The 22,981-nt window shown below is 39.4% G+C and overlaps 1 protein-coding gene across 7 annotated transcripts in view; it reads left to right on the top strand.

The window, feature by feature from the left end:
• The window catches only part of CCDC30 (coiled-coil domain containing 30), a 165,877-nt gene that overhangs the window by 127,498 nt on the left and 15,398 nt on the right, over window positions 1-22,981 (top strand). For 5 of the 7 annotated variants that reach the window (XM_072609733.1, XM_072609736.1, XM_072609732.1 and 2 more), the window contains 3 exons: window positions 7,995-8,136; window positions 10,268-10,404; window positions 12,537-12,651. In XM_072609733.1, the coding sequence (XP_072465834.1) occupies window positions 7,995-8,136; window positions 10,268-10,404; window positions 12,537-12,651 (394 nt within the window). Of the gene's footprint in view, window positions 1-7,994; window positions 8,137-10,267; window positions 10,405-12,536; window positions 12,652-20,913; window positions 20,987-22,981 lie in introns of those variants that run through there. The other 2 variants (XR_011967154.1, XM_072609737.1) reach the window with 2 other exon arrangements.

Genomic DNA, 22,981 nt, shown 5'->3' with positions numbered 1-22,981 from the left:
GTAATAATAAGGTACAAGATTTTTCCTCACACTTTTGGTATCTTCTCTCAGCACAGATATTTTGAGAATTGAGCCCTCAACACCCTGAACATTGTGTCATTTATGGCATGGACCTTCTCTACAGAGCTGGCTTCATATCCAGTTGCTTTTCCTTTTTTTGTTTTCTTTGCCAATTTCCCTTCTTCAGGCAGCACCAGCACATTTGTAATTGTGAGATTCAGTAGGGTACACATGTTGTTTGTTCTTGATGATGAAAAGACTTTGTTATAGAAATCTTTTTCTTTTCCATTTTTAATTTGGTGTCCTACTTCTGATTTCACCTTTAAGTGCTTTCAGAGCTACTTTTCTTAATTGTAAGTATCTTACTTCCTTTTAACTTTTTTATCCTTCCATTTTTTAATAAAACACTGTTTTATAAAACACTTATATTTAACAAATTAATCGATTCTAAGCTGACATTGCCTTTGACTGCCAAGTCTCTCTATTTAGCTAGGATATTAAGTGTTTCTTCACTTAGACAGTTTCTAGACTATTTTGTCCTTCATTTATTTACATTATATTTATTAACATTATTTAAATTTCTGTAGGAAATTGATATGATCAATATTTATATCTTTCTTCCATTCATTTCCCACTTTCCAGCATCAATTATTTGTTTAAATAGGTCATATAGAAATTATTTTAATTGCATGTCATATACTTTTCTCATTTTTATTATCTTAGTTTTGTATTAATTTTGGTTTTTGCTATCAGAGTTGATTTAGGAATGATCCACCATAATGAATCATTTCCTGTCTTTTAAATTATAATCAGAGGAGTGATACATAAACAGGGCATTCTGTCCTTCAAGGTATTCCTTCCAATAATCTTAAATGAGTCAAAAGGCACTAAGAAAAAGCCAGAAAATCAAAGAACTATAACCATGGCAAAGTAACCCAATAAAGTAGGAACCAGAATCTACAACACTGCCATGGTGGACACTTTACTTGGAACACATATGTCATCTGGACATCATCTTAGATGTCCAAAACATTGATGTCATGTGTACAATAGGTCCAGCATCTCCTTTTATGGAAATGTTAAAAAGAGATAATTAAAGCTAGAATGCATGTTGCTTGCCTAAACGTTTCCCCGAGAACTCATGAGTACTAAGTGGAGATTGTTGAAAATGTACAAAAAGCCACAGAGAACTTAATTTCTAAAGCCTTTCTTTACCAGCGTATGGTGATGGCACTGAGAACCAAAGAACCAGATACTCATCAGGGGCTGTGGCACAACTGAAGTGGAGCAGAAGAGGGCAGGACTCTGAAGATCACCATGGATGAGGTATGCATGGGGATGTGTGATGACCGGAACAGAAGAGGGCTGGACTCTGAAGATCACCGTGAATGGTGTATACTTGGAGATGTGTGATGAGAGTATCCCATGGGTAGACTACAAAAACATTTACAAAGTGGTGGAAGTTGGCAGCAAAATCTTTGTGGACAATGGGTTCATTTCTCTATTTATAAAATGATAAGTTAGTGATTTTCTTGTGACTGAGGTGAAGAATGGTAACATTTTGGACAGCAAGAAGGATATGAGCCCTCCTACAGCAAGTGAAGACTTGCCTATGGTTTTCTGAAGAGGATATAAAAGATTTATATTGTGTAAGAGAACAGATGTGGACCCAGTATTTATATCTTTCATTTGAAAGGCAGCTATTGTCATAAAGGTCCTTAGAGAATGAATAAAAAACATCAATATCACCGGCAAGATTGAAAGCCATGAAGGAAGTCCAAAGATGTGATGCGATACTGGAAGCCAGTGAGGGCATCATGGCGGCTCTGGAGACCTGGATGTTGTGATCTGTGCAGCAAATGTCTTTTTTGTTCATACTGTAGTCAGTAAAAGATATAATCAAGTTGGGAAATCTGTGATTTGGGCCACTTAGATACTAGATATCATGAATGAGAAGCCACACTCCACATGCCCTAAGGGCAGTGATTTATCTTGGATGGAATTGATATTATGAATTATTCTCTCTTAAGAGACTGCCAAAGAAGACTACCACATGGAGGCTGTGTGAATGTGACACTTTATTACCTGAGAGGCAGAGGCTTCCATTTTTTGCTCCTAGCTATTTGTGGAGCTTCACCATCAGCCTCTTTTGACCAAAAATCTGACTGATGCTGCTGCGATGCATGCCATGGAGCTTCCTTCAAGTGTTACAGTTGGGTTATTAATATCCTCATCAAGTCTGGAATGTCTGCTCCTCAGGTAGCTAGGTCCCATCCTTAGACTTCCAGCATTGCTGTGACTCATGGTGATCAGGTAGCACACCAGGTTCATTTATACTGAAGCATCTTTCCTGTGATATGTGGGGAGCCTATCCATGAGTCAGGCTGAAGATGTGGGATTCAAAGTTAACTTTGGTACGGAAGTTGTGAAAGCTTGTGGCTTCTTCAAGAAAGACGACTTGGTCATTGGACAGATCCCAACTTCCCCAACATTATGATTGTGCTACCAGTTTCATCCAAGGTCCCTTGGTTCTCCACAAAACTCTAGCATCCTCTCTTCCTTATCCCTGCCTACATTCCTTTATAGTGACCATTCATAGCTTTTGGTGGTGTTGGGTTCCTAAAACACCAGAGAAGAAAGATTAAAGTTTCTTCTTAAACTTTATATTAGAACTTTCTTTCCCTCCCAGCAACATTGATTTCAGTTTAGCACACCCTTGGTGATGTGTAAAGGCAGAACAGCCTTGGCTTAGCTTGTGGCCTCAGTGCCCTTTCACCTACAGATCATCTCTGATAGAAGGGATTAAGATAACCCATTTCAACATTAGGTTTTAAGATAGTTTAAACATCTTTCTTAAACACAAAGTAAGCAGCATTCTTAGTCCATTTGTATTCAAGTGCCTTCATCTTCCTGACCAGAATACCTTCCCTTTCTCCACTCTCATCATGTTTTGGCCTAGCTAACACATCTTCCTGAATAATTACAGATTTAGCCTACCTTCTAGGAGAGCAGTAGAGTGACTTCTGTGTGTAAGCTACTTTTTTCCCATTGGGTGGCCTGGGATATAGAAGGAATTCTGTCTTGACTGACTAGTCCCTACTAACCCAGGCTACAGGCCTCACTACATTCCTTACTACTACTACCCACCCTCAGCCTCTCATGTTGTGAGTATTCATGTTTCTCCAAGACTTCTTTTCTGTTGTCAGTTTGGAAAAAAAACAACCTTACACTTTTTGTTGTGATAGGTCTGGCTATAGAACATATCATTTGCCAGTAAACAAAAGCTGGGGCACCAAAGTAATGTAATGTAATATAATATAAATCTTTTTTGTAGTGTTGATATTTGCTACAACCAATCATTCTTTTATTGAAATATATATGACATATAGTTATGAGGCTATTGTGTAATCTGTAAGACTTTGGTCTTTCTCATATTTTCCAGCACATTTTTCACTTTATTCACCTATTGTCCATCTTTGCAAAAAAGAAAATCAATTTTCAAAGTCTATATTGATTTAATTTGATGGGTTTTATGATGTTTATCAGGTGGTGTAGTTGATAGCATGCTGGGCCTGAAGTCAGGAAGACTCATATTCCTGAACTCAATCTGGCTTCAAACCCTTCCCAGCTGTGTGACCCTGGGTATGTCACTTTACTTGGTCTCCTCTTCTGTAAAATGGGTCTAAGAGTGTCTGACAGAGTTATTTTGAGGGTCAAACGAAAGAACCTTTGTAAAGTGTTTTACAAATCTTAAAATGCTTTATAAATCCTAGTTAGCTAGTATAAAAGGGGAAAACCCTTTCCATGTTAGAGCTCTGCACAATATTTTTATCATTATTTTTGTCAGTAGCTCTATTCCACGTCTGTACCATGTTACTTACTTGCTAGAAGCTTTCCACCTCCCCGTCTTCCTACTGAATGACAGTTTTTGCTTTGTTTTGTTTTGCTGGTTTCTACTCTAGTTATTAGTCCCCAGAAACTGGTACAAGTTATTTCTAAGGTCAAGGTGTTGTACAGCAGGCCTGTTGATTACATGGTATCTACATGGTAACCAGAATCTCCTCTACTAGGCCTCTGAAGCCAGAATCCGTCCAGTCTCTCTGCACCTTCTGTTGCTGAACATCTGAGTCCCAATCACAATGCCACCTTTCATGCAAAGGTCTTCTCCAGGGCCTGTAGGAATGACTCTTTCTTAGATTGACACATCTGAATCTTACACTCTGAGTTGGCTCACCAAGAGTCCATACTGTTCATCTCCTCCCTCCTAAGCGTCTGGACACTGTGCCCAAAACCTGGTTAGCATCCCCCACTTGGTCTTTTGGGAGTTTGGATAGGCACTCCCACTCTCCATTTGTTTTTCCTCAAATATAAACCTAATGCTTATAACTTTAACTGCAAATGAATTAAACAGTCCAATAAAGTAGAGTGGGGGGGAGCGGGGAAATGACAGATTGGATAAGAAAATGAAGCCCTGCAATCTGTTCCTTACGAGAAACATATTTAAAAAACAAAGACATACAAAATAAAACTGAGGCGACGGGAAAAAAATTTACTACGCATCAAATGAATCCAAAAAAGCAGGAGTGACAAACATGCTGATGAAGCAAAAGTGAACGTTCAAGAAATAACAAAGAGATAAACAAGGAAACTATATTGTGCTTAAAGAAATCACAGGCAGCAAACCAGCACCAGCAGTAAAGGTACATGCTCCGTATGCCTTAGCACAAAGGAAGCATCAGCAGAATGACCATTTTCTATGTGTAGAAACAAATAGGATCAGCCAAATTGATAAAAAACAACTATTTGTTAGGCATACATCACTGCTGTGCAGAATCCAGAAGGGGTCAGATTTACAGGGGTCAGGACAATCACAAAGAACCACAACATACGATATGATATATGAGTGAAGTAGAGAGTCAGTTGTTCAGTCATTTCAATCTTGTGTAACCCTTCATGACTATGTGGACCTCTCTCTCCTTGGGGTTTTCTTGGCAAAGATGCTGGAATGGTTGGCTGTTTCCTTCTCCAGTTAAGTGACTGGCCCAACATCACACAGCTAAGACGTTTCTAAGGCTGGATTTGTCAGGTATTCCTGACTTCAAACCCAGCACTCTATTCTCCATCACTTAGTGCTGTATGAGTGCAATAAGGGATGGTAATCAATGACTGATGGGCAGGAAAGGTATATGTGAAAGAGATGAGTTGGAGACTGGTCTTTAGAGGATTGGTCTGAATTCACCAGGTGGGGAGTTTGGAAAGGGAGGTGAGGAACAAAGAATAGTGTGACAAAGGCATGGTTTAGGAAAGTGCTGGGTGTATTTGGTGGATATGAGTAGCACATTTTGGCAGGGTTATGGAATACGTATGAGAACTCTATAAGATAAGGCTGGTTTTAAAGATGAGGTGGCACCATATTATGGAGGGCCTTAATGCCAGGCAACAATATTTGTTCTAAAGGCAGTATGGAGTCACTGAAGATTTTTGGGCAGAGGAGTGGGATGACTATCCTTTTGCTTTATGTATAAAAATGTCAGTTTTTTTAAAATCACTTTAATAGGGCTACCATATAACTCCTCCCTTAGCAGCTACTTGGGCATTTTTATAAATTTCTTTTCAGATACTGATTGGACTAGATGCTCGCTGGGGTCATTTGAAGAATTAGGGATCATAAGATTCCATTTTCTGAGTCACTGCTCAGTTAAAATAAAGCCAGATCTGATTGTGAGATGCCCTAGTAGTAATATCTTAACCCTTTCAGTCCCTGGAGTCAGATCATCTCTATGGTCATGTTTTATTGCACTCAGGATGATTGCCCACCCACAAATCCCTCTCCTCCGTGCTCTTTTTTTTTTTTAAATAATTCTGCACACATGAAGGTTACTGAGCCCTAAAATCTTTTAGTTCTTACAGATTTGGCTTTGGTAAGTTTCATGTATCTGTAATTTCATTGGTGAGGCTCCTTCTCTGACTGATATAGATCAAAGCCAACCCAAACCTTGTCATCCTATGTGATTCTGGTCCATGATTTCCTATAAATCTTTCACAGTCGATCTGCCCAAAGCCTTGGAGGCTTGTACCCATTCATGTCTTCCATCTGTTACCTCTCATTCTTTGCACCAATTTGCTCTACTGCCTTGTTTACGTTCCTAGATAATGGTTTTCCACTACTTTAGGTGCATGTCATTGTTGGTGTTGTGATGTAGACATCATCCCATTACTTTTTGGGCTATTTGTAGTTTTTATTTCTCCAGAGACTCTTCTCTATGATTTTCAGTCATGTAGCATCGGCAGCAGATTAGTTGGTATTAATAAAGACAGGGCTTTTGCAGCAGCAGGCAAAGGAGCTTACATTCGACTGGTTGAGGGGAACAGGGTTAAGGGAGGGGGAGATAATATGAACATAGATAAATAAATCCAAGATAATTTGAGAAGGGGAAAACTGCCAAAGGAATTGGAGGCATCTTCACAGAGAAAGTGATAGCTGAGATGAGCCTTGAAGTGAGGTAATTAGAATTCTGCAAGGCGTACATTCCAGGTAGGGGCGATAGGATCCCAAAGGAGAAATCAGGAGACCAACCTGATTACTTCTTCCTGCTCAATTTTGACAGCAGCCGGTTTTCCATCAGTTGTCAAAGATACACATATTGACAGATTGATTTGATTGACTGCCTGTCTAGTCCATGTCCAAAACCTGAACAATATTAATGTTGTATACACTTTGTTTTTCTGGATTTTTTTGCAGTACTATGGTTTTAGCCTTTGTGTAGCGTCCAGGGGCTCTATTCAATTAGTATCATGTTCTTTATAAATAAAAACATTCAGAGAACCTCAAATCTAGTACTGAAAATGAATAAAATGTACACCGGTATTTTGTTTAATATAAAAGAGGCAGCCTGGTATGATAGAAAAAGGACTAACTCTGAAGTCAGAGGACCTGGGTTCAAATCCCACCTATGATACCTACTACCTGTGTAACCTTGGAGAAGTCACCTAACCTTCCTGAACCTCAGTTTTTTTCATCTAGAAAATGATAGGGTTAGATTAGGTATCCTCCTTGGTCCCTTCTCCCTCCACATCTATGTTCCTTTGACATTTAAAAAAAATAACAAAGGCTAATTTGTTAAAAAAAAAAATATCCAAGTCATTAGAACATCTTTTAGAGGCATTCAGGTGCAATGAAGAGTGCTGACCTTGGACCTGAAGTTGAATGTTACACATACTGTCTGTGTGACCTCGGGCAAATCATCTGAGAAGTTTGGACCCTCCCACACCTAATATGACCCCTAATAGTGTTCCCAACCCTAAATCTACGGCACCATAAAATCTATGGTACTATGGTACAGCTATTTTCTATAGATCAAAACTTGTTGTAAAGGTGAATCTCAGATCCCTTGCTGAAGAATTTTTGTTTCTAAAGCCTCAAAACGATATTACTTTATTCAGTTTAACTAGTACAATATTATAATGGGGTTCCAGCATACTTAAGAATACATAGAATGTTGCAGTTTCAAAATTAACTCCACAGACTCATCCACACTAGTAATTTTGTAGAATTCTAAGATTTTGGATTTAGAACTGGAAGAGACTTCAGAGGTCATCTTGTTCAACTACCCTATTTTATAAATGAGGAAACTGAGGCACAAAGGGTTAAGTGATATCACTCAGAAGTAGTAGATGAGAGTGAACTGACTAGTCCTAAGTCAAAACAAGGGTTGAAGTAAGTGTTAGAAATAAGAGATTCTTTATAAAGACACATCTAGGGCAAGTTCTGAACTAACAAAGTTCTTGAACTTTCTGCCCCCTTTTATGGGAAATGTCAGTGGATCAGTTCCCCATACCATTTGGGGGCAGATGTGAGGAAAGCCAAAAGTCAGTATCTGCCACTAAGATTGCCAGACCAGAAAAATCAGAAAGGCCAATCAAGGAGGTGGATGAGGGGGCAAGGTAGATCCTGACATTGTGTTATGGTTGTACCCTTATGTTTATTTTCACAGAAATTATAATGAGAAACACCGTCACCATAAAGCCAAGCTTCGGAAAGCCAAGGAATATTTAAGAAATGAAGTAAAACAACGAGATGGAAGGATTAAACAACTTGAAAACGAACTTGAGAAGAAGCAAAAACTAATAGAAAAGGTGAGAAGAAAGCACAGCGTGTGGCACGGTGATGGTGTGGGTGGTGGGGATAAAGGATTCTTTAGAAGAGGAAGTCTGCTTATTCCATTTATTACATGCCTACTAAGTATCAACCACCATGCTAGGCACTAGGAGTACAAAGACAAAATTGAATTTACCATAGGCTTTATCCTGAGCTATGTTTAATGTAAACATTCCTACTACAGTTCAAGCCCATTAGCTCTTATTCTCAGTGGAGATGGAAATCAAATGATTATTTTTCTTTATATAGTTACTTGGCTGTGTATCAGATTTCAGGGTTTTCTTCTCTAAATAATCACAGCTTTTTTTTTTCACTGCCTTCATGGCTGTCATCCAAGCAATATGGATGAAACTAAAAAGACGGTAGACTTCAGGAAGCTATAAAAATCCAATATAATTTGTCACTGTAAACTATGACTTAGAACCACAGGTCTAATCTTACATGGAATAGATTCAGTCTGGGGGTGTTCTACCTATCACACTTCTTTGGCTCATGCCTCCCCTCAGATTTCCTCTGGGAATAGCAAAATTTCTCTTGTGTCTAGGTCTCTATAGAGTTAAGGATCTCTCTTTCTAAAGAGTTCCTGGATCTACACAGACCATATGTACCCCTGATGGGAAAAAAAAGTCTGAATTTGCTCATCAGCATTATGACTCTGTCCCTTGTTGCTTCATGGCTCCTAATTTCTGTATAATCCAGGAAAGCTTCCATTTGGTTGAGGAACTCTTCTGCTCTGCACTTCTGCCTCAAGTTCCTGCAATTCTTGGCCTTGCAGATATACAGACCTCCACTCTGAGGCTCAACTCCACATCTTCCTGTAGTCTTTCTTCTGTCTTTGTCTTGGTTTTGAACTGTTGCTCTGAGTCTCCTCTCTGTTTATTTAAAGGCTAAGGCTAAGGTATAGATCTTCATTATCCTCACTCCTCCATACCTTCCCTAATACCTCATATCCCTCCAAAGATATTTGAACTAATCTTGAATCAGTCAGTCATCCTCAGTATGGTATCCTGGGTAACTCAGGACAAGGCAAGGAATTCACACCAATTCATAATAAGAGTTTCATTTCTTACTAAGGAAATTTCGCACCTTTTAAAGGAACTATTCAGTGTCAGAACACAGTCTTCATCAATGGGGCAAATTAGCATTTTTATGCTTCATATTGAAAATTTTTTTAATGTAAGACAATATCCTTATCACTAAGATCAGTGGGGACATAGGAAAGTACCATATATGGGCACATTCACTACATTCTCCCTTTGAATTAAAAAATGTCTGCCTTTTGCAGATTATATCATTGTGCCTTTGATCACACTGTCCTGTAGGTCTAATTCTGGGGACTATTCTGGGAATCTAGGAATGATTGTAATCTACATGGAAAACTATTCCTATTTAAAACATGCCACCAACATGATATCAAGAACAAATTATCTAAAACGTGATATTTTCCAGGAAGCGCCTTCTGATTCTGCCTAGCCTTAAACACATTCTTGTTTCTCATAAAGTATCTGATTGTGGTTTCCAGGTTAAAGATGGAGGAGCTATAGACCAAAGCATCTTATGAATTGCTTGATGGAGGTACATGATGACATCATGTTCTATAGATCCACAGACAGATATATTACACAGTTTCTCCATCTTTTAGAACCTTTCTCAATTCATATTAAAATGTCATTTGAACTCACTAAGTATAAATTTCTTTATATTCACTAAGGGAAGATACAAGCTAAAGACTATGAACTTGAATCCAGAGGCTAAATTGAACCAATGGATCAAGGTAATACAGATACCTTGTCCTCCTCCACATAAGACACATTAAGAATAAAGCTATCAAGAAGAAAGCTGTGGCTATGCATTATCAGGAGACTTGTTGGCATTCTAAAAGCAAGACTGAGTGGGAAGGACACATTTAAAGCAGCTAATATCTGTGCAATACCAGTCTTGACATACATTTCTGGAACTGTAAAATGGACTGTAACAGATTTGGAAAGTAGACAAACAGAAAGTCATTCAATTTTAATGAAATGCAGGACCCATCTTAGTGAGGCTGCTGTGGAAAGATGAAAACTTGACATTGACATGTTTGCTATCAAGAAGCTTCTTTTTCCCTAGGAGAAGGCATCCCAGGACCAAATTATCATGCAGAATGACAATCTGCTCCTTGAGAAGAAGCAATTTTTAGAGAAACTAACAGAACAAGAAGAAACTATACAAGGCAACATATATATGATCTCTTCGGTCCAGAATAGGTGAGGATTTATTCCCAAAGAATATGGATCTTTTCTGTCAAAATGCTTCCACAAAAATGATATTACTAATTAAGCAAAAAGAAAACCAAAACACTTTTTCATTTCTTTAAAATATTTCACAATCTGCTGTCCTTAACAGTCTTGTAGACGCATAAATTTAGAACTAAAAAAGGAACCTTAGTGAACATGTAATCTAACCCTCCATTTTATAGACAAGGAAGTTGAAGCTCAGAGAGGTTAAGTAATTTGTCAAAGTTCAGACAGTTAGTAAAGGGCAGAACTGGAATTTGAACTTAAGTACCCCAACTTCAGATCCATCATGGTGTCCACTGGAACCTACTAGCTCACATTGTGGCTGTAAGTAGTGACCATGCACTAATCCCCAAACCCCTCTTTGGGAAGTGGATTATCTTCAGGAATAGTAACATTAATTACTGTCTAATAACTGTTGTAATGGATTGACTAGTTAAATGTATTACAACAACCTGTCATTATCAAAATGTCCAGGGGGTTAAACTGGACTGGGGTGAGATATTCATAATTTATAATTTGTTAGAATTGGCATCTCAAAGATCCTCTCTATTCTAGCTACCTTATTGAGACTCAGTCACCTCATTAAGTGATACTAATGGACAAGTACCAGCTATGTATTCTGTTGTCACAAAGACAAATGTCATAGTGAACCATGGAAAAAGAACCCATTGGCATCAAGTCAGGTTGGCAGGCACTGCTGGAATCATTCTTTCAGAATTCTTTGAATAACAAGCCTATATCTGATAACATACCTGGTAGCTTAAGGGAAGATGTGAAGATTGATTTTCTGATCCTCCCCACCCCACTTATAGCAACATTCCAGAAGTTACTGATTATCTAGTACTAGGATAAACCTAGTGAACGAAGGGATGGGAAAAAATGATAAAGAATTATGGTAACTACTTTAAGATCAGAGGAAATTGGTCCCCTTGGGAATACTTTTTTAAAAAGTACACTTCCACTCTGCATATTATCTGCATATGAACCACAAGAGATAGTTGAGGCATATATCCAAAGTAATCTAAAGTTACAGTATCATACACAATCATAAATACTAGTCATAACATTTAATTTCCCTTGGTTTGTCCCAATGACATAATGGTTCAACTACAATATTAGAAGGGCTATTGTTAGCAGAAATTAGGTTTAGACCAACACCTTACATCACACTCCAAAATACATTCTAAATGGGTTCATGACTTTAATATTAAAGATCATACTATTAAAATTACAAGACAACAGATCATATGCCTCTTACAGTTATGGGTAGGGAATTTATTCTTAACCAAAAAAGAGATAGAGGCAGTTATAAAAGATAAAATAGAGAACTTTGATTACTTGAAACTGAAAGACTTCTTCATAGACAAAATTAATGCACATAGGATAAGAAGGGAAGTGGAATAGGAAAAAAAATCTTTGTATCAAATTTCTCTGATAAGGATTTGGTCTTCATAATATGGCAACAATTAAATATATAATTATATATTATATATAAATGTAATATATATAAAACCTGAATAGTAATTCCTCAATAAATAAGTAGTCAAAGGCTATGATCAAAGAGTTGTAAAGAGAAGAATGCCAAAGTCTTCACAACCACACAAAAAAATATTCCACGTCACTAATAATAAAAAAAATATACATCACAACAACACTGAGGTTTTACTTCACACCCTAAACATTGGCATAAATGACAAAAAATGGCAATACTTAATGTTGGAGGGGTGTAGGAAGATAGATACACTCACAGAGGCTACATGTGAAAAATGCCATAGAGAATATTTCCATTCAAGTTTGGGTTAGACTGGATGATTTCTGAAATTTCTTCTAATCCTATGATTCTTCTATTTCTTCCATATTCCTTGGTTATACCTAGCACACTTCTTCACTTCAGAGCTATGTGTTTATTATATTTCTAGGCAGTTGGAATTTATTTTTATTTAGTGATTCTAATGGAGGTAATGGAAAGTTGTCCTATCATATTATGATTCCCAATATCTGGTCAGGAATCTGGGGCGTTAGAAAAATGGGAACTCTTGGAATTACGCAGGATTCAGACAAAAATTTGTAGTTTTACCTCTGGTTTATACCACCCACAGAGTGCTTTTCCTGGGTGAAGAAAATAAGCTACTGCAGGAAAATAGCGATCGGCTTACCCAGCAAATCAGCCAGCTAGAGCGAATCCTCAGGAACATCCAGGTGCGAAGAGGAGAGGTAAGAAGTTTGCTTCCTATTTAATCTTCACTGTCCCACTCACCTCATAGTGGGCATTGACTGCAAACCAGAATGTCAGGCACTTGTAGAATGATTCCTGCAGAATAGCCTTCCTCTTCAGAAAAATCTTTCTTTAAAGAATGCTCAGCATGTCTAGTGGGGTACTGCTTGCTTTCCATTTGGTCTGCTGCATTTTTTCATGGGTGCTTCAAGAATACAAATGTCACACAAAGGCACAGGCAGCAACAGGAAAAGCTTCAACTAAGGAGATATCTAGCAGATACCAGAGGCTGGGATGGGAAGGAACAGTGGGAAGTGCACCGCAGCTCTTAGAATTCATATAATCCCAGAATTTCAAAGATAGAAGGGACTTCTGAGATTTCAGTCCTCTCTACAAGATTTTTGATAAGTGCTTATCCAGGTTTTGCTTTAAGGTGTTTAATAAGATTTTCATTAGTACCTTTGCTAATGAAAAGCCCATAGCTGAGTAGGGAAACAAGCTAAGGAAGCAGCATCAGTGTAGCTCAGGGTCCCTCAGTCAGCTAGAATGGCGGACTCCTGCCCTTGCTTGCTCCCTGTGGGCAGTCTTAGACTGTAGGTGTTGAGTCTAGTCCAAAAGAGGGTTAAAGAGAGAGGTGAATCCTGACTCTGAGAGAGAGATTAGTTAATCAGTCAATAAGTCAACATTTATAAGATGTCTGCTATGTGCCAGGCACTGCACTAAGTACTGGCAAGGACAGTCGCCACCCTGCAGGAGCTCACAGTCTAATGAGGGACACAACAATGCAAACAAGTGTATACAAAGCAAGCTGCGTGCAAGATAAATAGGAAACAATTAACAGAGAGAGGGCACTAGAATTAAAAGATTCCAGTAAAAGATAGGATCTTGTTGGAACTTAAAGGAAGTCAGGGAGGTCAGCAGGCAGAGTAAATTAGAGAGAGAATTTCAGGCATGGAAGACAACCAGAGAGAATACCCAGATCTGAGAGAAAGAACAGCTTGGAGCCCAGTGTCATGGGATCAAAGGGTACCTGTCAGGGAGTAAGGTGTGGAAAGACTGGAAAGGGAGGATGGAGCTAGGTTATGAAGGGCTTTGAATGCCAAACAGAGTCATTTGTATTTGCTACTGGAGACACTAGGGAGATGAGTAGGGGGCTGAAATGATCAGATTTAGGAAAAGCACTTTAGTGTCTGAACAAAGGAGGGCTTGGAGTGGGAAGGGACTTGAGGCAGGCAGCTCCACCAGCAGCCATTGCAAAATAATCCAGGCCTGAGATGCTGAGGGCCTGCCACAGAGTGGTGGCAGTGTCAGAAGGGGGTGTGTTAGAGAAATGTTGCAAAGGTGAAACTGGCAGACCTTGGCATCAGTTTGGATATGGGAGGTGAGATATAGTGATGAGTCCCAGATGATGCTTAAGTTATTAACCTGAGGGACTGGGAGGATGTGTTGTCCTCTATAGTAATAAGGAAGGGGGGGGCAGAGTTTTGGGGGGAAAATAATGAGTTCTGTTTTGCATATATTGAGTTTAAGATGTCTATTGGACATCTAGTTCAAGATATCTGAAAGGTAGTTGAAAATACGAGATTGGAGGTCAATTGGAGGCAGAAAAGGTAGATCTGAGAATCACCCATACAGAAATGGTGATTAAATCCATGGGAGCTGATGAGATCAATAAGTGAAGTAGTATAGAGGAAGAAGAGGAGAGGGCCCAGGACAGAACCCTGAGGGATACCTACCGTTAGAGATCATGATCTGGAAAAGTATCCAGCAAAGAAGACAGAGGATTAATCTTAACAACCAGGAGAGAGTGGTGTCTCAAAAATCTAGAGAAGAAAGTATCAAGAAAGTAAGAGTGATCAATAGTGTCAAAGACTGCCGAGATCAAGGAAGATAGGAATTGAGAAAAAGCCATTAGAGATCACTGGTAACTTGTGAAAGGGCAGTTTTAGCAAAATGATAATATTGGAAGCCAGATTGTGAGGGGGAAAGAAGAAGTGAGAGGAGAAAAAGTGGAGGCACTTACTGGAGATGGTGTTTTGGAGGAGTTTAGCTGCATAGGGCAAAAGAGATGCAGGACATAGCGAAGCAGAGATAGAAGAATCAATGGATGGATTTTTCAATATGGGGGAGATATGGGCATGTTTGTAAGTAGGAGGGAATGAGCCAATAGAGAGGGAGAGATTGAAAATAAGTGAAAGAATGGAGAGAGGACAGTCTGTTGGAGGAGACAGGACAGAGTGGGATTGCTTGAACAAGTAGAAGGCTTAGCCTTGGTAAGGAGTAAGGCCACTTCATCATGTGAGACAGGTAAAGGAGGAGAGAGTGGCAGAAGGCACCTGTGTGGCAGGAGATGAAGAAGAGGAGAGAAGAGTACGCTCACAGCAGATGAGGTCATATTTTTTTCTGTAAAATATGAGGCAAGGTTCTCTCTTAAGTGAGAGAATTTGTCAGGGGTGTAGGGAGCCATAAAAGGTTTGAGAAGGAATGAAAAGGTTTGGAAGAGTTGCTGTGGAGAGTGGGATAGTAAGCAAGTTGAGATAAGAGAGGTACAGCAGGATTGCCTAGCAACACCCAGGGTATAGCTGAGATTGTATAAGAAATCTGTAGTGAACACAGGACAGTTGTATCATTGTCTTTTCATTCAGCCGCACATGTGTAAGACTGAAGACAGCAAGTACTGAGAGTGAGCCAAGTCTGGAGCTTGGATGGCAGCAATCAGTAATGTGATAAGTGGCCTAGGGATTTAAGGAAGGACAATGTAAAGTAGAAGTGGGTCACCAAGGGGTCAAGATGGGTAAAAGAAGAGAGAGTGGTTAGTGCAAGGGAGATGATCTACAGAGATACTTAAGAGGATAAGATTAGTTACTCCTTTACTCTATGAAGGTTATCATTAACTGGCTGGTTAGATTTCTTAAGAGATGAGTTCACAGTTAGACTGGGCCTGAATGATAAGAATATGTGCCCTTAGTACTGCCAAGGGTGAATTTCAGACTGTGCTTTGTAGATGCCACAGCTACATTCAGAAGTGTTTGATTCAATACGTACTTTGCAGATTTCTTTGCTTAATGAAAAATTATTATGCAAAAGAAAAATGAGAAGAATAAGCAAGGAAACTTTGAGATCTGCCTTAGTCAATCCACAGAAAATTTTTTAAGTGCCCTAGTCCTATATGTTAGGCACTGGGCATACAGGGACAAAAATTATAGGAGCTTATATTCTTTTGGGGGAGGGAGACAACATACATATTTAAGACATTTTTAAAAATAAGGTAATTTGGGGGAGAGTACTAGAAATTGGTCATCAGGAAATTGATTTCTTAGGGGGTGGTACTTGAGCCAATATCTGAAAGAAACTAGGGATTCAGTGAGTCGTAAAAGGGAGAGTACATGTTACCAGCACACTGGGACAGTCTGTTCAAAGGCACAGAGACTGAGGAGAGAGTCAGAGATGAGCAGTTGAGCTGGACCTTTGAGGTGTGGAAGGTGAGTAATAGTTAAGCCAGGCTGAGGAGGGATTTAAATGTCATACAGAAGAGTTTGCATTTGATCCTGAATTCAATAGGGAGCTTGTTGAATTTGGGAGGGACATGATTAGATCTGTGGCCTAGAAAAATCTGTTTGGCAGGTGTGTGGAGGATAGGTTGGAGAGGAGAGAGGAGGCAAGGAGATCAATTAGGAGGGTCTTGTGATAGCCTAAGTCAGTAGCGTGGAGGATCTGATTCAGGATAATGACCCAGGCTGTAGAGAGAAAAGGTTAGATGTTACAGATGTTGTGGATGTGGAATTGACAAGGCTTGGCAACTGGTTGGAAATGGGAGGTGAGGAAGAGGGAGGAATCATGTATGAGTCTGAAGTTGCAAACATGAGTGACTGGAAGGAAGTTGGTCATCAAAACAGAAAAAGGGAAATTCCAAAGAGAAGTAATTTTAGAGGCAAAGATAATGAGATGTGTATTTTGGTCAAGTCAGCAAACATTTATTAAGCACTTATTATGTGCCAGGCACTGTGCTAAGCATTAGGGATACAAAAAAAAAAAAAAAAAGACAAAAGGCAGTCCCTGCCCTCAAGTGCTCATAGTCTAATGGGTGAGAAGGCACACAGACAACTGTCTACCAACTAGATGTAGACATGGTAGTTTGGAAATGTTCTCAGAGGAAAAACGCTAAAGTTAAGGAAGATTGGAAAAGACTTCTCTTAGAAGTTGGAACTTTAACTGAGATTTGAAAGAACCTAGGAAGCAGAAAAGGGGAGGGAGAAACTCCCAGGCTTCAAAGACATTCAGAGCTGTGAAAAAGAATGTTGTGTTTGAGGAACATCAAATAGATCAGTGTCATTTGGATCACAGATTGTGGTGGGGAGGGTAGAAGGTAGCTGTAAGGTGTAAAAAAGACTGGAAAGGTAGAAAGTATCCAGTTTGTGAAGGGCTTTGAAAGCCAAAGAAAGGATTTCATAACCATTGGAAGTAATAAAGAGTCACTGGAGTTTATTGACTTGGTCACATTTGCACTTTTGGAAGATGCATTTGACAACTGAGTGGAGAATAGATTGGAGTGGGGAGAGACTTGAGGCAGGAAGACCAAGCATCAGGTTATTCAGGCATGAGAAGATGAAAGTCTGCACCAGGATGGTAACAGTGTCAAAGGAGAGAATGGATGTATAAAGGAGATGTTAAGAAAGTAACTGAAAAGGACTTGGCAATTGGTTAAATAGGGGCAGTAAGAGAATACAGAATCACCTAGGTTGTAAACCTGGGTGTCTGGCAACATGGCAATCTAAAGACAATAATAAGAACGTTAGGAAGAGGAGAGGATTGGTGAGAGGGGAGATAATGAGCTCAATTTTAGACATATAGAGTTTGAAATACCAATGAGCCAACTGGTTCTAAATATCTAATAGGCTGTTGGTAGTGTAGTACTAGACCTCAGAAGAAAGATTTGGGCTGGATGTATGGGTCTGGGAATAGAACTTATAAAGTCAGTAAAAGTGTCGAGGGAAATGAGAAGAAGACTCAGGACAAAGCCTTGGGATTGCAGCCAGTTAGGGGGCATGATATGGATGATGATTTAGCAAAGGAGCCTGAGTAAGAATTATCAGGAAGGAAGAGACCTAAGAGAGAGTCATGTCACAGAAATCCAGAGATGACAGAGTCCAGGAGGGAGGTTCGACTGTACCAAATGCTATAGAGAGGTCAAGCATGAGGACTGAAAAAGGCCTTCCATTAAAACCAAGAGATCATGGGTAACTTTGGAGAGGACAGTTGAAGAATGAGGCTGAAGTCAGATTACAAAGGATTGAGATGTAAGTAGAAGAAATTGAGATAATAAGAGTAAACCACTCTTTATAGCAGTTTTTTAAAGCGTGATATATTGAGGGAATGTTGGGTTCAAGTGAAGGTTTTTTAGGATGGAGAAAACACAGGAGATTTGTAAGCATCCAGAGGGGAGTCAGTAGACTAAAAGAAATTTGAAGATTGAGGAAGAAGGATGATTGTGGGGGCAATCTGCAGGAGAAGACAGGAGGTGATAGGATCAAAATACATGAAGAAGGGTTGGTAAGAAGGGTCATCCCCTTAATCAGAGATTGGAATAAATGCGGAGAAAGTAAGGGATGTTGTTAAGAAATTGGAGATGTGGAAAAGTAGAGAAGAGGGAGCTCTTAGTGAATACCTCTAATTTTCTCAGGAAAATATGAGTCAAGGTCCTTAGATTAAATAGTAGGGAGAAGGGTGGTATAAGAGGGTCTGAGAAAAGGACAGGTACTGTGGGGAGTACAATCAAGAATTAATTGGGCCTCATTTCTAAAATATGTATAGAACTGAGTTCAATTTATAAGAAGACAAGTCATTTCCCAACTGATAAATGGTCAAAGGATATGAACAGGCATTTTTCAGATGAAGAAATTAAAGCTATCTATAGTCATATAAAAATGTTCTAAATCACTATTGATTAGAAAATACAAACCAAAACAATTCTTAGGTAACACATCAAACCTATCAGATTGGCTAACATGATAAAACAAGAAAATGATAAATGCTGGAGAAGATGTGGGAAAATTGGAACACTAATGATGTTGGTTGGAGTTGGCAGAGTTGTGAACTAATCCAACCATTCTGTAGAGCAATTTGGAACTATGCCCAAAGAGCTATAAAAATGTGCATACCAGCAATATCACTTCTAGAGCTGTATCCCAAAGAGATCATACAAATGGGAAAAGGGACCACATGTACAAAAATAGTTATAGCACCTTTCTTGGTTGTGGCCAAGAATTGAAAATTGAGGGGATGCCCGTCAATTGGGGAATGGCTGAACAAGTTTTGGTATATGAATGTAATGGAATACTATTGTGCTATAAGAAATGATGAGCAGTTGGACTTTAAAAAAACCTAGAAAGACTCACATGAACTGATGCTGAGTGAAGTGAGCAGAACCAGAACATTGTACACAGTAACAGCAGCATTGTTTGATGACCAACTTTGATAGACTTAGCTCTTCTCAACAATGCAAGGATCTGAGACAGCTCCAAAAGACTCATGATGAAAAATGCTATCCACATCCAGAGGAAGAACCATGGAGTCTGAATGTAGATTGAAACATACTATTTCCTCTCTGTCTGTCTGTCTGTCTCTGTCTCTGTCTCTCTCTCTCTCTGTCTCTGTTTGTCTCTCTGTCTCTCTCTTTTGTTTTGTTTTGATTTTTCTTTTTTCACGGTTCCTCCCATTTGTTCTAATTCTTTTTTATAACATGACTAATGTGAAAATATGTTTAATAAGAATATATATGTAGAGCCTATATCAGATTGCACACCATCTTGAGGAGGGAAGGCAGAGAAAATTTAAAACTCAAAAGCTTATGGAAGTGAATGCTGAAAACTAAAAATAAATACTTTGTTTTTAAAAAAAGAATTCACTGGGAAAGAGTAAAAGAGTATAGAGCCTTGATGCAGGCTCCGTAAAGTGAGACAACTCCACTGAACACTAAATGATAATGACAAAGCTTGCGAAGCACTTTATGTGCATTTTCTCCAGTCTCCTTTCATCCTCCTATTATCCTCATTTTATAGGTAAGGAAACTGAGACTCACAGAGGTTAAGTGATTTGCCCAGGATTATACAGCTGGCAAGTACATGAGGCATGATTCAAATCCAGGCTTACCTGACCCCTGAGTCCAGCACTCTTTCCAATGTCAGGCATAAATTAGAACTGGAGAATCTTATCATACATATCCCTTATGATCAAGTATGAGGATCAAGTATGATCATATGTAGAGTGTTTTGCACACCTTAAATTGCAATATTAATGTTAATTGTTATTACCCCCAGGAGTTCCCCAAGTATTGATTAGGTATAACTCATAACCAGGTTCCCCTGTATGAGAGTAATGACCGAGTGCCAAATTCCATGTACGGCCTCAAGCTAATAAAGTGCAAACCTGACATGGTCTGGCTTTGATTTCATTTGATAGAAAATGCCCAAAGGACTCACTGTAGCTCAGAAACAGAGCAAACATGTCAAGCTCTTAGTGCATCAAAACTGATCAAGCATCACCTCTTCCCTTTGGACCTGCAGTGCTTGAATTCCTTTTTGTAAGAGCAGAGGATCTTTTCTCCAAATCACTGGGCTCCTTCCTCAATGATCTTCGATCTTTAGAGTGACAATTTTCCAGATTTTTGAATTTGGGAACAATCCAGTCTACAAAGAGGCAACTGACTGCTCCCAGATTGTAAGCTTCCTTGCCTATCTGCTGTGTTCTGTCTGGCCTTTAAATAAGTGTAACACTAGGTGTTGCCACTCTTGGTCTAATGAGTCAGATCTAAAGTCCCGAGTTGGTAGTAATTCTGCCTTTGGAAATGTAGCTATGAAATGCATGAATAGCTCGTGCTTGTGCCCCCAGTTAGAGAAAATTCTTCAACAAAGGATGGGGGTGAGGGGGATGGGGTTGGAATCTTAGGGCTTGGGATCACTCTTCCCATGTGTCTATCAGCTCTGTCCTGTGCCCTCATGCCAGAAATAAAGGGACACAAGGAAATACAAAGTTCAAGGGCAGCCACAGGCGTTTATGAGACGCAAGATTAGATCAACCAGATGTAGCCTTTAACAGAATAAAAAGACCCAGAAAGGACACACTTGGAAATGGGTGTCAGTCTCATCTAGGTGAAGTGAGGCGGGGAAAGGGGCTCAGGATGACCAGTTACTTCACGTCTTTATCAGTGATCCAGCCATCTGAGATTGTGACAATAGTCTGTACCTCGTTGCCCACCCCTACAGCTTCCACCTCTCCAGTCTTCTCAGAGATGTGGCTTTGAAGAGGGTCTCTTGCTCTTTGGATTTGGGGAGGAAGGTAGGAACCGCCCCCTTGTTCCTCTCCAAATGTTCTCCATCCTTCTTTTTCATGGGTTCTCCTTTTAGTCCTGCCCCAGTTCCAAAACACATAATATTTCCTTGCCTCAGGAGATGAGCAAAAAATCTTGGATGTCTGTGAAGATCCATGCCATTCTTAACCCTGTAGAGGAGGCATTCATTACACAGGGAAAAGGTAAAAAAAGCAAACGGGGTAAGAGCGATCTATGCACTCTTAAAATACAGTCATAGCTTCTATGTCAAGAAACCATCCTTCTGAGTCCTAGGAACGTAATTACATCACTTTGTGACTCCAAGTCACTGGAAACCAATCAGGAATTATCAATAATCCGCCTAATTATAAGTGTGGAAAGTATGTTTCATTAGGGTATGCACCCTGAAAGTCTTACTTTTTTAATATGAAGATTTATTGAATACTAATTTTATCAAATTAGAAAAATAAAAAAACTTAATTTTAAAAAATTAAAAGTTACTTTTAAAATGAGATATAAAATACAAAAAAAAATAAAATAAAATGAGACACTAGAGACTCTTTATGCAGCCTGAATGCGTGCCTCGGCTCATAACAAGGTACCAATAGGCATGTCCATACTATATGGAGGAGAAGATGTGAGATTCCCCTTGCCCTGAACAACATCTTATATGTGTGTTTATACATACACACACAAATATATATACATGTATGTATGTATGTATGTATGTATAAAACTCACCTTTTGAAGTTGCTAAAAGGCATGAAAGGGAGCAAGTCAAGTGAATAAGCATTTATTAAGCACCTATTTATTACATTCCTGGCAGCCAGGCACTATTCTACAAACTCTGGGGATAGAAGAAAGGTAAAAGAACAAACAAACAAACAAACAAAACCCTCAGGAGTTTTGTCCCCAAGGAGCTCAGAGTTTAACATAACTGTGTACAAACAAGAAGACAAATTGGAGATAGCCTGAGGGGAAAGGCATTATATGAAGAAAAGTGGTGGCTACACACCTCTTTCCTAGCTCCTAATTTTGAAGGGTTTTCTCAGCCGACCTAAAGGCTAATCCTAACTCCAAACTCGTTTCTAACTCTCATTCTAACCTAATCCTGACCCCTTAAGCTTGACTTCCAAGTTGGAAGAAAGAAAAAAAGAATCTTTGTATAGAAAAGAGAATTTGGCCTTGTTGGACTGGGAGGATGGTGGAGTTTAGAGCCAGAATAGTTGGAGTCTGTATGCTTAAATTTGCCTTGGGGATTCACAGCTGAGGGCCAACCAGCTCACCGTTCCCCAGATAACAAGAATGAGGCCCCGGGAGTAGGGACAGACATGCCAGAGATTGCTAACAGCCATCTGAGAGGCTGGAATGGAGTTGTTAGAGAGATGCCTTGGGTTTTCCTGGTTGAGAGCCAATCAGTCAGTAAACATTAAGTGCCAGCTATGTGCCTGGCACTGTGCTAAGCCCTAGCCTCTACCCTCCTTGTTTGCTTCTTTGCTTTGCTGTTTCCTAATGGAGAGCTGGCCAAAAGAGAAATCAGACAGGCTGTTCCTCCCCCTCCCCCCTCCCTCTTTCCCCTTTCTTCAGGCTGCCAACTCTAGTTGTCTTTAAATCAGCTATGTTTTATAAATGGTATTGTTTTAAGTGTTTTCTCAGTCTGCTTAGAACAATGTATTAAAATCCTGATGGTCTTTCCAATCTGCGCCTGTTCTGCTTATTTGAGTACTAGCATGGGCTCAGAATAGAGGAAAGGAAAACCTGAAAGAGAAGCAGATTTAAAGTACTGTTGTGGGGTTGTTTCAGTCATGTCTGACTCTTTGTGACCCCATGTTGGGGTTTTCTTGGCAGAGACACTGGAGTGGTTTGCCATTTCCTTCTCCAGCTCATTTTTCGAATGAGGAAATGAGGCAAACAGGGTGAAGTGACTTGCGCAGGTTTAGTTAAGTGTCTGAGGCAGGATTTGAACCCATGAAGATGAGTTTTCCCAAGTCCATGCTCAGTGC

Source organism: Notamacropus eugenii, chromosome 5 (assembly GCF_028372415.1).
Source record: "Notamacropus eugenii isolate mMacEug1 chromosome 5, mMacEug1.pri_v2, whole genome shotgun sequence".
NCBI classification, from domain to species: Eukaryota; Metazoa; Chordata; class Mammalia; order Diprotodontia; family Macropodidae; genus Notamacropus; species Notamacropus eugenii.
This window is presented reverse-complemented; position numbering and strand designations above follow the sequence as displayed.